The sequence below is a fragment of the Labeo rohita genome, chromosome 20 (assembly GCF_022985175.1).
Source record: "Labeo rohita strain BAU-BD-2019 chromosome 20, IGBB_LRoh.1.0, whole genome shotgun sequence".
Taxonomy (NCBI): Eukaryota; Metazoa; Chordata; class Actinopteri; order Cypriniformes; family Cyprinidae; genus Labeo; species Labeo rohita.
Genome location: NC_066888.1, coordinates 32681783 through 32698820, shown reverse-complemented (window position 1 = coordinate 32698820; position 17038 = coordinate 32681783). Strand labels below are relative to the sequence as shown.

At 31.6% G+C, this 17038-nt stretch overlaps 1 protein-coding gene and 1 long non-coding RNA gene across 3 annotated transcripts in view; one reads left to right on the top strand and one right to left on the bottom strand.

Annotated features, from left to right (window-relative positions):
* LOC127182629 (uncharacterized) overlaps positions 1-6454 on the top strand; it is a 100932-nt gene extending 94478 nt beyond the window's left edge. For both annotated transcript variants that reach the window (XR_007829931.1, XR_007829932.1), the window contains one exon: positions 2000-6454. This is a non-coding gene — a long non-coding RNA (uncharacterized LOC127182629). The remainder of the gene's footprint in view (positions 1-1999) is intronic.
* Positions 1868-16020, bottom strand: slc25a47a (solute carrier family 25 member 47a). Its single transcript, XM_051138015.1, has 6 exons — positions 15525-16020; positions 12955-12998; positions 12781-12852; positions 10716-10892; positions 4475-4730; positions 1868-4317 (listed from the first exon to the last, which is right to left on the bottom strand). The coding sequence occupies exons 1-6, from the start codon at positions 15559-15561 to the stop codon at positions 4022-4024; spliced, it is 882 nt and encodes a 293-aa protein (XP_050993972.1). The 5' UTR covers positions 15562-16020; the 3' UTR covers positions 1868-4021.
* Between the last annotated feature and the right edge of the window lie 1018 nt (positions 16021-17038).

The following is a 17038-nucleotide window of genomic DNA, read 5'->3' as shown; positions in this document are numbered from 1 at the left end:
AAAACTACTAAAAATGATAAAATCCAAATTCGAAACATTTTTGGATAAAATCCAAAAAGAAACATTTTTAAAAAATTAAGAAAATAAAACATGTAACAAACAAAATTTTCAATTATTTAAGTGTAAATTATTATATAATAAAAAATTATAGACATATAAATATAGATATTTATAAAACAGAAAAAAAATAGCACTATATATATATATATAAAATTTATAAATATATTTTATAAATAATGTATTCTCAAATAGTTCTCAAAACTGCATGCAGAATGCTGTAATTGCCTTCATTTTTGTGTTTGGATTTTGGATTTATTGAGTGGGATTTTGATGGGTTTAACTGTGGAGATTTAGATTTCATGTCTGATTCCTGCCCTCAACTCAACAAAAGCTACTTTCATAAACCGTTATTAGTGTTCGAGTGAGTCCAGTGGTAAAGTAGGTCCATTTCACACAAACACCAGTAAAGTACATCAAAACTTTTCATGTGACAACTTAAATAGTGTAATCAAGACGGACAGCTGTGTTTCCTGGCGCTGCCACTAGATGGAGCCACTAACCAGCAGATGACAGGCAGGCGGCTTAGTACATATACAGTTTAATACCTGTAGTAATTAAAAGACCTAGTTAGTGAGCATGAACAGCATTTATTGTCTTTTTATAAATTCTTAGTATTTTTGTGATTTGTAATTTGATTTTTAAAACCAATATTTTCAACAATTCCATGATTTTTTATTATGTTATTTATTATTATTATTTTTGAGGATGCACAATATTGAATTTTTGCTGATATCTGACAGTATTTATCAACTCATTTTGGCCGATACCCAGTGACTATACCTCCTTTTGTTTGAAAAACAACAGCAAATCTCTCCTGTGTGGAAATTAAAAGCTAATTATTTGCAATTTTGGTTAGTTTTTAACAAGAACTTATTTGTTAGAATTAAATAAACAATAACAAAGTTATTTTATAATGACAGTACATTGAAGCTTTGAAAATAACTACGAATAAACTATGTATCAATTGCTGTTTTTTTTTTTTGTTTGTTTTTTTTATCTGAAAAATATACTAGTAACCTTAATATTTTATTTTAAGATTTAACATTTGTAAATGATCTAAAGCAAAAAAGCTGTAAAAATTCTGAAAACTCATTATTTGTTTAAAAAATGTAACATTACATATTAATGAATATATATTTAATTTAATTTACAAGTGTCACATTTGTGAATTTTTTTTTTTTTTTTAATTCATGTAAGCTATAGCTTTGGGCCTTTCAATCAAAACATACTCATGATTTTATTATTTGTAAATTATATTATTAAGCATTTTAAGCATATTATTATTAAGCAATAACTGTTGTTGTATTAAAGTTATTTAAATAATTGGATTATTTCTATTAGCATTATTCAACATTAATCATTACATTTTTTTATAATCAAAACATTTTTGAATTATTTTGTTTGATATGTACTATATATGTAAACCAGCAACATTAAGATATTATAATATATATAGTTTTTATATGTTTATTTCTCAATTTTAAAGTTTTAGTATTTAATTTTTTTGGGGAGGTTTATTTATTTTTTTATTTATTTAATGTATATAGGTTTAAATGTATGTGTGTGTGTGTGTGTATATATATATATATATGATTTCAGTTAAAGTTAATTTTGTTTTTAAGTAACAAAAATTGTTTTATGGTTTTCATTTTACTATAATATCCCTGATACAAATTTGCCTTTATGAAATTTCAGTATTTAAATATGGATGGTTTGGTTTGATTTATTTATTTATTTATTTTTTAATGAAAAAAAAAAAAACAAAGCTTGAAAGAAAAACACATTTTGTTAATAATGTAAACCTTTATTGTGTATTTCCTTTGACTGCTACACATGCATGATTTTTTAAATTTAATACAGCAGGAATGTCAAATAAGAATGTACGTTTTGAAGCAGTTTTACCGCAGTAACTCTTCTGTTTCTTTCCACATCATTACAGATGAACGACTGAAAACAGCCTGAAACTCCTGTAGATGAATGCTCAGTGTTTCTTCACTGAGGCCGTATTAATAATCAATCCATCACTCCATAACACAGTCAAACAGTAACAATATTCATCCATAATCATTCATTATGAAGCAAGGCACATTCAATATCATCTTGACCCGTCAGAGAGGTAAGTGCAAAATAGATGGTGATTCTGGATGGATTTAACAAATATGTTCTGTAATATTTTCAGACAACAGCCAAAACAATATCTACACATTTCATTTTCATGACATGACACGTTTAATATCGAGCAAATGTTTCATAATTGATGAAGATCTAGAATTTCACATTGTGCGTCTTAAACTGCTTTTTTTCAATTGCAACTTTATAGAGAGAGAAAAAATACAAGGACAAATAAAATATAGATGCCGTGACAAAATAATAATTGGGGTACATTTCACAGGAAAATGCTATTTCAGTCTTTCTATGTAAACATTTTATGTAATTGTACCAATATTTTAGACATTTCCATGATGTTTTAACAGGGTTCGTACAAAATGCTTAATTTGACTTTAAAATTTAAGGCCTGGCAAACCTTTGAAAATATTAATATTCCTGAAGAGGTACTTGAAAAGTGCTGGAATTATTGTGTTTAATTTTGTCGATAAGCACATATCTTTTAATGCAAAATTCACACAATTAAAAAACATATTTTTCGCTTATTTCAGTTAATGTCAGAAAACAATCGAGCCAAGCCAGTAGTAGTACTGATAGTATCCTGTAAACATGGCTAAAGACGTGAAAAGAGGAACAGATGAACTGAATCAATTGAGTCATTTGATTCAAACTCGTGACTCTATCATTCATTTCAAGCGATTCACTTGCAAAAACTAGATCAAATCAAAAGCCATTCATTTTCGCATTTCAGCATAGCTTGTAATGATTCACAAAAGCATGTAGTGATGGGTGAAACGAAGCTTTTCAAAACTTTGAATCAGTTAAACCAATAATCCAGTCTTTCGAAGCGTTCCAACCGGATCGCGTATCATTTGATTCAGATCGGGACTTCAAATTGCGTATTGCAAATCATTTGATTTAGATCAGAACGGGTTGGTGAATCATTTTGCGAATTAAATGATTCAAATCAAATGATTCTCGATACACAAAGTTTTAATCTAAGTCAAATGATTCACGTGTTGCGCTTTAGCGAATCATTTGACTTAGATCAGGACTACAATGCGGGTTCGCGAATCACTTGTTTCAGATCAGGATTTCGAAGCAATTTCGCAAATCTTTTTTTCAGTTTTTAAACAGTAGAAAATATCAAACCATTCAGGCAGTGCAGTTATAAAAACAAAACAAAGAAAAAGTTTGTAAAAAAAATTGTATTAGTATATTTTTATTTGTCTATTTCTCTCTTTTTTTTAGAATGTGAATTAGAAGACATCTTTTAATAAGTGAGATCTCTGATTGAAGTCCTTAAAAATAAAAAAAGTAGTGCTTGAAAGTCCTGGAATTTAATTTTATAGTATCTGTACGAACCCTGTTATAATAATTGTATTAATTTCAATGAAATAATGTATAATTCCGTACCATTTCCTGACCATTATTATATTTCATAAGTCATTTAAATTACTGCACTATTTGCGTTTACATTATTAAACACTAATCATTAAATTATAATAGTGGTTGTCTAATTAATACTTCTTTATTATAATTAAATTATAATTATAAAATGTAATTTAATTTAAATGTGAGATTATGGCAATTAAGCACATTGCAATTCTAATTATCATTTTCTTTAAGTGAAATATAATTTAAAGCAGAAAGAAAGATTTTAATTATTCTCCATTAATGCTAATAAGTGAATTCTTATTCTAACAAATTAAAGGCAGTGCAAAATAACTGGTGCAAAATACCTTTTTTTCTTTTAATTTTGGGGTAAAATTATGACTGGGACGTGCACAATTATCTGAAACACATACATTAATGCTGTGATCGTTAGATGCTTTCTTCAGTGCAAGGTTTCTCATCACGAGATCCGATCTACGGACACCGACCTGAGAACCCGAACCGACACCTCGTACACGGCAAAAACCACCATGTTGACGGGAAACGCCCGCAGGCAGTTTATTTCCAGGCTTTTGAAGAAAATCCTCGGCCCTTCGTTCCGTACGGTCTCAGTCACGCAGTGAACGAGTCCTCGGTATCTCCTCTCTCCTCGAACGCCGTCCATCTGCAGACGGGCTTTGATCACGTCCATGGGCGTCCCGACAGACCAGCCGGCCATTCCCGCAACTCCACCGGCCAACAGCACCGCCGGCCACTCTGACGACATCGACACACATTTAACCCTATAAAGCCTTTCTAAAGCCTCTGAACAACCAATATAACCTTCTCCATGTCTTCTGATAGTTTAGAGTTTTTTTTATTAAGTTAAAAGGTGAGTAAACAACAGAATTGAAATGTTTGGGGTTTGATTCACCTGGCTCTTTCTGTCCTGCCGGCGTGAGCTGTGAACACAGTGTGCTGTAGGTCAGGAAGTAGGTGGCGAACGACGGCCCGTCCCTGAAGGCCAGAGGAAGAGCTCCTCTGTAAAGGCCCGAGATGCCCTCGTCTCTGGCGATGCTCAGCAGGCAGTGGATCGGCCCCCTGTATTTGGGTTTGAGTCCGCTCCTCTTGCTCTCGGTCTGACACTGAAGACGGACCTTCACTATGTCGCCGGGTGACATTACAGAGATCTAAGAACACAGAATATGTGACATAATGAATGTTTTGATCACTTTCTCAAATATTTATTACAATATAGATAAGAGATACAGATAAATGCAGTGTTGGGAAGGTTACTTTGGAAATGTAACGGGTTACAGATTACAAGTTACTTGATTTAAAATGTAATGAGTAGTGTAACTTTTCAATTTCTTTATTAAAGTAATGTAACATTATTTTTAATTACTTTTGATTACTTTTCTAAATTTCTAATTTTTTCAACTGTTAATCATTTTGAAACATTTAAACCAGGTAGAGTGAACCTTACAGTAGCACTCAACACTGATTACTGTCAGACTTTCACAATCCTGTATCACTTGAATTAAGATTATAATAAGTAAGGGATAATATACATCTTTATTTTGCGATAACAACTGGCTGAATGTACATTATCCCTCTTATTACACATCTGCTTGATAGATTATTAGATGTTTTGTGTCAAAATTATTAGACACGAAACACTGATCTGAGTTGAAATATATGAACGCAAAGCTTCCATGAAGAAATCAGTTGCCAGCAAACGGCAAGTTCAACCTAGACATTTTAGGGACACAGTGCAGTCATACCAGTTTTCTTACACAACATTTCACCACATAAATAATTAAGTAGTAGTACTAGTTTGTTAGTTATCTTATAATCCATTACAATGTACAAAAAAAAAAAATGGCAACAGTTGTGTTTGTATGAAACAATAAAGCAAATCCGCAATACCAGGATGACAGAATTAAGAAACTGTACACATAATATTGAATTAAGCTTTAATATTTTAGCTAACAAAACGCAAAGCTTCCGCCAAGAAAAATTATCAAGCATATAGCACTGACTTTTTTTTTTTACTAATATTTTTGGGCTTTTTATGCCTTTTATTGTGATAGGACAGTAGAGAGATGACAGGAAAGAGCCGGGAGGAGAGAGGGGAGCGGGATCGGCAAAGGATCTCGAGACGGGAATCGAACTCGGGTCACCGTGAGCGCAGTTGTGCTATATGTCATAACAAGATCATAATAAAAATAACATCATAACAACGAAATAGCTATGATACTGGGTTTGAAATCAAATGTTTGCATAGTTATGACAGAAAACACTAGCATCTAACAATGCCTTGGAAAAAACTATCTTAAAAAATAAAGTTTATGCATAAACCCAAATAGGAAATTAAACAGTTATTGAATAAGCACGTGTCCTGTTCTGTGTCCTAAACTCCTGAAATATTGGTGTCTCATTTTAGAGCAGTCAATGCAATTTAAAAGAAGTCAATTGAATCTGCAAGTGGGGGTGGGTGGGTGAAAAAATTCAGATGTAATCCCCTTTGTAATCACTGGCATTTTTCAAAAGTAACTGTAATTTAATTACACATTTTTTCTCAGTAACTGTAACTAATTACAATTACATTTATTTTGTAATTAAATTACGTAATTCCGTTACATGTAACTAGTTACTCCCCAACACTGGATAAATGTAAGATTGACTTGAATGGTATGAGATGACTGGATGCTTTCAGCTGATTCCTATTGAACTGTCAGCAACTGAACTCCATCATAACACACAATGTTTCCATCTAACATGTACAGTCATGTGAAAAAGTTTGAACACCCTACTGAATTCCGTGGTTTTCTGAATCAGGACATCATTAAAACAAATCTGGTCCTTGGTTGCTCTTAAAATTTTGAAAATAAAACCTCAGATGAACAACAACGCATGACAAATTGCACCGTGTCATTATTTACTGAACAAAAATAAAGCCAAAATGGAAAAGCCATGTGTGACAAAGGGACGTCCTTACTGTTAACACTGGAATTAAGAGGGTAAATAACAGTCAAGCACTGCTAATCAAATACCTTTGATTAACTGATCATCATCAGTCTGAGCGCCTCTATAAACGCAAAAGCTTTGGCAGTTTGCTGGTCTGGAGCCTTCAGGTGTGCGTTAACACAATGCCAAGGAGGTAAGACATCAGCAATCATCTTAGAGAAGCAATTGTTGCTGCCATCAATCTGAGAAGAGTAATACGGCCATTTCCAAACTATTTGAAGTTTATTCACAAGTGGAAGACATTTAAAACAGACACCTCTCCTTCCAGGAGTGGACGTCCCTGAAAATTCACCCCAAGATCAGACAAAGCTCAGAGAAATGGCAGACAACCCAAGAACTACACCTCAGACTCTACAGGCCTCAGTTCACATGTTAAATGATAAAGTTCATGACAAAACCATTAGAAAAATATGGGACAAAAATGGCATGTTTGGAAGGCTTGGCAGAAGAAAGTCTCTTCTATCTAAAAAAAAAACATTGCAGCACAGTTTAGGTCTGCAAAGTTGCATCTGAACAAAACACAAGTCTTCTAGAATAATGTCCTTTGAACAGACGAGAGCGAAGTGGAGATGTTTGGCCGTAATGCACAGTGAAAACCTAAAGAGCATATCAGCACAAACACCTCATACCAAAAGACAAGCATGCTGGAGGAGGGCTGATCATTTTGGGCTTGTTTTGTAGCCACAGGACCTGAGCACCTCACAGTCATTGAGTTGGCCATGAACTCCTCTGTATATCAAAGTATTGTAGAGTCAAATGCGAAGGCATTTGTCCGACATCTAATGTTGGGCCAAAATTGGGTCTTGCGACAGGACAATGATCCCGAGGACACCGGAAAATCTACACCAGAATGGCTGAAAAGAAAAGAATCAAGGTGTTGCAACAGCCCAGTCCAAGTCCAGAGCTCATCCTGACTCAAATGCTGTGGTGAGAGCTGTGCATAAGCAAATGCCCCCAAACCTCAATAAACGGGAGCAACGTTGAAAAGAAGAGTGGTCCAGATTCCTCCAGAACGATGTGAGAGACTGATAAAGTCACACAGAAAATGAATGTGTCAAGTTAGTGCTGCTACAGGCAATTGACTCATAGGGTGTCCTAACTTTGTCACACATGGCCTTTCCCTCTTGGCTGTATTTTTCTTAAATATATAATGACACAGTGTGATATGACATGTGATGATGTTTATCTAAGGATTTATTTTCCAAATTTTAAGACCTGCCAAGGACCAGATCATTTTTTATTATGTCCTGATACAGAAAACCATGAAATTCAATAGGGTGTCCGAACTTTTTCACATGACTGTATTTTGAGCTGCAGCTCATCATATTAATGGAGTGTTTCACTAGTTAGCAGTAAACCAGTTACCTCAATATTGTGTTGGATGTTATCTTTGGAATGGAAATATGGATATTATATTTGTAAACATAATATTTTTTTTCATTTATTTCAGTTAATGTCATTAAACCTGTGAGCTCAGCCAGTAGTAGTACTGACAGTGTTGTGTAAACATGACTGAAGACGCGAAAAGTGGATGAACAGATAAACGAATCAACTCAGTGAGTCAATTACGCTGGAGCCGCTCAGATTGATTCAAACTCGTGACTTTAGTTCAATTCAGCTTAAGCGATTCACTAGTAAAAGGCAGATCAAAAGAGTCATTAATTTTCGAATCTCGACATCGCTTACTATTTCAAAAAGCACGTGTAGTAATGAGTGAGAAGCTAAACGCTTTTCGAAACTCCGAACCAGCCATTGTGTGCAAAATGATTCACTGTTTCGAAGCGCTCTAATCGGATCGCGTATCGCGAATCGTTTGATTCAGGTCGGGACTATACGAAGCGCGGATCGCGAATCTTTTGATTCAGAAAGGAATCAAATAAATGATTTGATTCAGATCGGAACTTTTGCATATCGCGAATCATTTGATTCCGATCCGAATTTTGCGTATCGCGAATCATTTTGTTCACATCGGGACTATATGGAGCGCGGATCGCGAATCATTTGATTTAGATCAGAACTTCGAAACGGGTTGGTGAATCTTTTTATTCAGATCGGAACTTTGGAGCAGGTTTGCAAATCTTATCTTTTGATTCGGATCGGAACTTCGCGTATCGCGAATCACTTGATTCAGATCGGAACTTTGCATATTGCGAATCATTTGATTCAGATCCGAACTTCGCATATCGCGAATCATTTGATTTAGATTGGGACTTCGAGGTGGGTTCGCGAATCATTTGATTCAGACCATAACATAGGAGCAGGCTCACGAATCACCTCGCGAATTGAATGATTCGCGATCCGCGCTCCGAAGTCCCGATTTAAAAAGATGATTCGCGAATCTTTTGATTCAGATCGGAACTTTTGCATATCGCGAATCATTTGATTCCGATCCGAATTTTGCGTATCGCGAATCATTTTGTTCACATCGGGACTATATGGAGCGCGGATCGCGAATCATTTGATTTAGATCAGAACTTCGAAATGGGTTGGTGAATCTTTTTATTCAGATCGGAACTTTGGAGCAGGTTTGCAAATCTTTTGATGCAGATCGGAACTTTGCATATCGCGAATCATTTGATTCAGATCCGAACTTCGCATATCGCGAATCATTTGATTCAGATCCGAACTTCGCATATCGCGAATCATTTGATTCAGATATTAACTTAGGAGCAGGTTCGCGAATCTTTTGAGATCGGAACTTTACGTATCGCAAATCAGTTGATTCAGATCACAACTTAGAAGCGGGTTCACGAATCATCTTGCGAATTGAATTATTCGGATCCGCGCTCCGAATTCCCGATTTGAAAAGATGATTCGCGAATCTTTTGATTCAGATCGGAACTTCGCATATCGCAAATCATTTGATTCAGATCATAACATAAGGAGCGGGTTCACGAATCATTTCGCGAACTGAATGATTCGCGCTCCGAGGTCCCGATTTGAAAAGATGATTCCTGAATATTTTGATTTAGACCAAACTTGGGAGCGCCTATCGCGAATCTTTTTTTCTGATTTTATTATTATTATTAATACAAAATATTAAACCATTAAGGCCGCACAGTTATTAAAAGAAAAGGAAAAAAGAAGGTATTTAAAAAAATATAAATATAGTCTTTTTTTTTAATAGTAAAATTTTATTTTAGTAATTTTTGTTTTATTTATTTATTTTTTTTTAGGATGAATGTAGAGATACAGTTTTCACTACTTTGGGATAAGCATCACTTATAATTGCATAATTTCTAGGCTACATATAGTTGTGTAGATCAACTTTGAATAAAGAAAAGAGAGGTTTAGAGACAGATTTTTGTTTGAACTTCCTTTTTAACTGATTTCTAAAGTTTTTCTTCTATCCTGCAGGTGGCAGTATTCTATTCCTAACACACAGAGCAATGTCCAAAAACAATTCAGATTTAATTTAGCTCATCATTAAAGTGATTTTGTCATTAAAAAAATAATTTTTCACTAGCCACTTGGTGGCGTAGTTGATTAATTGTGCAGTAAATAGGTATAAAAGTTCCAATATCCACAAAACACAGCATAAATGTAAAGTTGAGAAGTAAATGTAAAAAATGATATATAGTTTGTAATATTAAAAATGTATATTTCTTTATGCAATCACATTCTGAATCTTGGAAGAACAACGTAAACCCCACTAAAGGAGATCTTAAGGGTTAAGTAGTCAAACAATCCAAAGAAAACATTTAAAGCAGAAAAAAAGGCACTTACAAAATGAGATCAGATGAACATTTAAATTAATCTGATCAAAAAGTCTTTGTGTGGTTCATTGGCAAAAAAAGTGAATGAATCTTCCTCAGATGAGACGACAGCAACTCACTTTAATATCTTGTATCTTAGTATTATAATTACGTCCATAAGCTTTTTGTGAAATTTGGATAAACTCATGAATCTGTTTGATCTCTACATATTTAAGAAGAGAATTAGTTTCCAAAGTCAGACATCACTTTTTATGATTTCCAAGGCTTTTTCATGGTTAAAACCTTGATTGAACCCCTTTTTAACACGTCCTGATGTTCATTCATGTTTTTTCACTACTATAACTAGTAGTAAATAAGAAGAGATGATCGGTTTACAACCCGCTTAAACGTGACGCATTAAAAGGCGCTGAACTTTTGCAGATCTCAGACCTGTGCGACTCCACCCGCCAGACCTGACAGGAACACATCGAGCTTGGTGTTGGAAGCGCCGATCCCGCGGAATTGGGCCAAACACTGCAGACAGTTCCGGTAAGTGCCGAACACAACAGAGGACGTCATGGATATAGTGGTGACCGGCAAAGCCATTCCCTTAAAGAAGCCATGGACCTGCAGCAAAATCAGACAGAGAGCTAGCTGAATCTGACAGATAACATGTCTCTGTTAATATTTCTACTAACTTCTACAGTATCCAATTTATCTAGCAATGCACAAGCTTCTGTGAACGTGCAAGAATTCTGATTCATTCGCTGCAATACTGTGCGTAAATAATTGTTAGAAAATTAAAGTGGAGTAAACAGTAAAACTACTTACACTGCAAACCAGTGTGTTGATATATATGAGGATACAATAAAATATTATTAAAAAAACACCAGAATGCAATCACATAGCATAACAAGCTGTTTTTTTAGCTTTATAAATAATGCATTTGAGTTATAAACCGCCATGCTGCTCTTACATTAAAAATAAGGTGGATAGCTTAAACTGCCATATTTTCTGAAAGAAATCATTTTTTATTTCTTTGTGTCTTTTCTTTTTTTTATGAAGTTCAAATACTGTTTTTTTGTTTTTTGGGTTTTTTTTTTTGTTTGTTTGTTTTAATGAAAATTATATTTGGTGGCCATGCAAAAATAGTTATTTTAGTAAATTAAAATAATAACAAAATTAATAAAATTAGTAAAAATTATATATATAGTGATAAGTAATTTTTAAAAATTAAATTAAATGATCAATATTTCGATTATTTTTTTAAATAATTTCATGTATTTTTTTTTTTCAAATCTTTTTGTTGAACATGAAGATGCAATGTGCCTAATGAAGAGCAAACATTACTGCTGTTTTTCTTATTAAATTATGAGATTATGAGATTAAAAAATTTACTTTTTATTTTATAACTCTTTTTTTTATTTTTTGGTAGCTTGTTTTAATCCTGTATTTCTTTTCCAATTAAAATGCACTTTTATAAATGTTGTACTTTATTCAATTGTGCTTCATTCAGTCTTTTTTTTTTTTTTGGATTTATGAGTAATGAGTGATGGCCATGCAAAAATAGTTATTTTAGTAAATCAAAAATAATTATCAAATAATTTATAATTTTTATTTTTTATTATTTATAATTTTTATATAATTATTTAAAATATATATATTTATTTATATTTGTTTATTTTTGTATTTATGAATTATGAGAGGTGACCATGCAAAAATAGTTATTTTAGTAAATGAAAAATAATTATTAAATTATTAATTTTAGTTATGTGTATATATTAAAATAATAACAAAATTATTAATAAAAATTATATATATATATATATATATATATATATATATGTGTGTGTGTGTATGTATGTATGTATGTATATTGGTTTTTTATTATTATTTATTTATTTTTTGTATTTATGAATTATGAGTGGTTGCCATGCAAAAATAATTAAAAATAATTCTAAAATGATGTGCCTAATGAAGAGCAAACATTACTGCTGTTTTTCTTATTAAGTTATGAGATTAATAATTAGATCGCAATTCGTTTTCTTTTTATTTTATAACTCTTTTTTTCTCTTTTTTTCTTAATCCTATATTTCTTTTCCAATTAAAATACACTTGTATAAATGTTGTGCTTTATTCAATACAAGGATTGTGCCCTAAGAAGACCTAACAATAAGTTCAAATATTAGTGGGACTCTCAAGATATCAAAGAAAACATAGGCCTATGCTTTTTATTTATTTATTTATTTTTATTTATGAATTATGAGTGGTGGGCATGCAAAAGTAGTACTTTAGTAAATTAAAAATAATTATTAAATTATTATTAAAAAATATATATATAAGTAAACTTTTAAATACTGAAATAAAAAGTAACTATATAAACACATTTAAATTAATAATAATAAAAATGCAAAACAAAAAAATAAATAAATTACTACGAATTTAGCTAAAATTAAAATGAAATCATATGGAGTTGCATTAATCGTTAAACATGAAGTAAATGCACGTTTCGTACCCCTTCTTTTTTGACGGTGGTTGTGATGCAGTTCCAGATTCCAGTGAACTGTTTCTGCGTTTGTATTCTGACCTGCAGGGGTCAAATCAACACATTCATGGTCAGGAGATGCTGTTACAGCACTGCATGTCTGACAATATGAACCAAATATAATGTAGCATTTAATAACAATACTTTGACAGTATCCAGCGGATAACCGACCGCCACACCACACGCTCCTGAAACACAACAACAGCACATCAGAACAGTTTGTCCTGCACTAATGTATGACATGCACTCGAGTACGTGCACGTTCAGGTACAGTACCAATATCAATCATGTTGAAGTGTCAATAACTGATATCAAAACATATTTTTGAGTACGTTTGGGAGGAGCTGCTGAAGAGTTTCACTGTCATTTCCCAACCCTGCTCCTGAGGCACATCAACAGCTGCCTTAAGGAACAGGATTTACAAGTGTTTGTCTGTGTGAACTGAAAGACGTTCAGATGTATTGTTTAAAAAGTGTTGTTTACATGATCTTCTGTGGGAATCTGTTTAATGAAGATGTAAGGAATGTGCCTAATTAAGACATTATAATACATAGACATAAATAATATATATATATATATATTTTTTTTTTAATTAAACATATTTTTGTCTTACACATGTTTTTTATTGTCATATTAATCCTTTTTTGTATACAATTCAAGTTCACTTTTAGAAATGTTTTGCTTCATTCAACACAAGGATTTGTGCCTGATGAAGACCTAACATCATTTTTTATTAAATTAAAATAGAGATTAATAATTAGATCACAATAAGTAATCTAAATAGAGATTAGTGATTAATAATTAATTACAATTAGCTTTCTTTAATTAAACTTATTTTTGTCTGTATTTTTATTTTTCTGTTAATCCTATTTTTTTTCAATTTCCAATCATTTAACACAAGCATTTATGCCTGATGGAGACCTAACACTGCTGTTTTTCTAATTAAATTAAGATAATACATAATTAATTAATTAATTAATTCATTATGATTAATTAATTACTAATTTAAGTAATTGTTTTAAATTTAATTATTAATATTGTAATTAATTATTAAATTAATTTCATGTATTTTTTTATTTTCTCACTCCTAAATTTCTTTTAAAATCTTTTTATTCAATATGAAGATTGTGCCTAATGAAAAGCTGACATTGCTGTTTTTCTTAAATTAGGAGATTAATAATTAGATTGCAATTTGGTTTAAAATCAAACTTATTTTTTCTTAAGTTTTTTTCTTTCTATTTCTGTTTTCTTTTCCTATTTCCTATTCTTTTTTTTTTTTTTTTTTTTTTTCCAAATTAAAATTGACTTTTTTAAATGTTGTGCTTCATTTTACACATTGACTGTGCATGATGAATATCTATTAATTAATTAATTAATTATTATTAATTAATTACTAATTTAAATAATTGTTTAAATAAAATTATTAATATTTAGATTATTTTTTAAAATGAATTTCATGTTGTTTTTAAAATTCTTTTAATTCAAAATGAAGATTGTGCCTAATGAAAAGCTGACATTGCTGTTTTTCTTAAATTACGAGATTAATAGATTACAATTCTTTTTTATTATTATGTTATAACCTTTTTAAATCAAACGTATTTATTTCTTAAGTATTTTTCTTTCTGTTTCTTTCTATTTCCTATTTTTTTCTTTCCTATTATTTCTTTCCCAAATTAAATTTTTTTAAATGTGCTTCATCTAACACACGGACTGTGCATGATGAATATCTATTCATTCATTAATTATATATTATTAATTAATTACTAATTTATTATTTTAATTCAACACAAAGATTGTGCCTAATGAAAAGCTGGCATTACTGCTGTTTTTCTTATTAAATTATGAGAATAATAATTTCGGATTAAGAGTTTGTCTTAATCCTATATTTCTTTTCCAATTAAAATGCACTTTTATAAATGTTGTGCTTCATTCAGTTGTGCTTCATTCAGTTGTGCTTCATTCATTCATGGTGGCCAGGCAAAAATAGTTATTTTAGTAAATAAAAAATAATTATATATATAATATTATTAATTCTTAAGTGATTTTTGAAAATGAAATAAAATTATTAATATTATATCGATTATTTTTTTAACTAGTTTCATGTATTTTATTTTCTCACTCCTAAATTTCTTTTCAAATCTAATGAAGAGCTAACATTACTGCTAAATTATGAGAATAATAATAATTGCAAAGAGTTTTTTTTTTTTATTTTATAACTCATTTTTTGTAGTTTGTCTTAATCCTATATTTCTTTTCCAATTAAAATGCACTTTAATAAATCTTGTGCTTTATTCAATACAAGGATTGTGCCCAATGAAGATCTAACATTACTACTGTTTTCTAATTAAATTAGATTACATTTTCGGTTTATTTTTTAAAAGAAAACATTTTTCTGTATGCATTTTTCTACTCATATCAATCCTATATTTCTTTTGCAATTAAAATTTGACGTTTCAAGTTCGTGTGTGTGTGTGCAAAGAACAAACATACTGATAAAATGTTGGCGATCCCTTGTGTGCACTAATTTGCTTTCATGCAAAGCAGTCCAGCACTCTGCTATACTGTACATATCCAGAGCACTGCATAAACAACACACTGCAGCACAGACTCCAGTCTCAAAAAACATTCGACATATCAGATCTTCTCTCAAATCTCCTAAAAAAATATCAGAGAATTTAACCAGACAAACAACAACAACAGACTTTGAACTGTACCTCCGATTGATCCTGCAAGGAAGTCGGCGAAATGCATCCTCCCGTCTACTCATTCTAAACGTCTATGGCATTATTATGACACTTTCGGACAAATAATTGTATAATGCAACACTGTCGTGCTCCAGTGAAGGTTGGAGGTGCATTTGACCTCCGTTAGTGCTTTTGTAACAGTCCCTCATTCTCACGTGGTTCCTTTGACAGCGGCACCAGATTGTTTACACACTTTCTAATCTAAAACCAATAATAAACCATTTGATTTTTATTGCATGCATAATACGCGATGTGCATTTATTTGATCACCTCTGCTTGACTTTGCAACTCGTCATTTTTGTTTTTCTCTTCCACAAGCTCAAGGCAGGTGATTAGTTGCATTCTCAGTGTGACGCATTTGATGAATAAGCCTTTCTTTAATTATTTCGGATTAATGACAGACCAAGTGAGTTTATTCGCACACGCATTGCAGCATTCGCGTTTCAACCCTAGACAACATTAACATGCTGATGCAACGCGGAAGAGACATTACGAGTGCAACGAATCTTTTTTCACCCGAGTCCTTTCGAAAGATTCGAAAGAGTCGATTCGCGAATCACTGAACGAAGCGCGCCAGTTGATAGAACTGTGATCTGGAAAATATAGCGAGTATTGTGACAAAATTATGATTTATCTTTTGTTTTATGTTACTGATGTAATTTACGAGGTTAGACGGAGTCAAACGGAGCAGGGGGAAAAAATGTGAACAGAAAATACATGTTGCAAACTCAATGAAATATATTTTTGATGTAGGAAATACATTTAGTTTGAACCTTCATGAACCAAAATATATTTCTAAATGTATTTCTGGGACAAATGCATTTTTTTCTGAAACGCTTAATGTGAAAAACACTTAATGTGGTTAAATGAACGAAGACGGTGATATAAAAAAATTTAAATAAATTGGAATGCAATTTGTGTATACATATTTTAGGTTCTTCTGCTTGTATACAACATACATATTTTTAATAAACTGTATACCAAATTTGGCCTTATAATATCACTGTCTTCGTCCATTAAGCATTTTTAACAACAAGCATTTTAGAATGTCCCTTTTTTGGATTGAAATGCATAGAAATATATATAGAGGTCAAAATATATTTTTAAATGCATTTTCTATATTTAAAATATATTTGAAAAACGATACAAAAATGGCCCAAAATATGTGACCCTGGACCACAAAACCAGTCTTAAGATATCACGGGTATATTTGTAGAAATAGCCAAAAATACATTGTATGGGTCAAAATTATATTTTTTTCTTTTATGCCAAAAATGATTAGGATATTAAGTAAAGATCATGTTCCATGAAGATATTTTGTAAATTTCCAGCCGTAAATATATTAAAACTTAATTTTTGATTATTAATATGCATTGCTAAGAACTTCATTTGAACAACATTAAAGGCAATTTTCTCAATATATATATATATACATACACTACCGTTCAAAAGTTTGGGGTCAGTACATTTTTATTGTTTCTTTT

Excerpts from the sequence above, each read along its gene's own strand:
- slc25a47a (XM_051138015.1), bottom strand. The coding sequence starts at position 15,561 with ATGCATTTCGCCGACTTCCTTGCAGGATCAATCGGAG. Across the intron at positions 12,853-12,954 it reads ATCCGCTGGATACTGTCAAA|GTCAGAATACAAACGCAGAA; the intron begins GTATTGTTATTA and ends TGACCCCTGCAG. Across the intron at positions 10,893-12,780 it reads CCACCGTCAAAAAAGAAGGG|GTCCATGGCTTCTTTAAGGG; the intron begins GTACGAAACGTG and ends ATTTTGCTGCAG.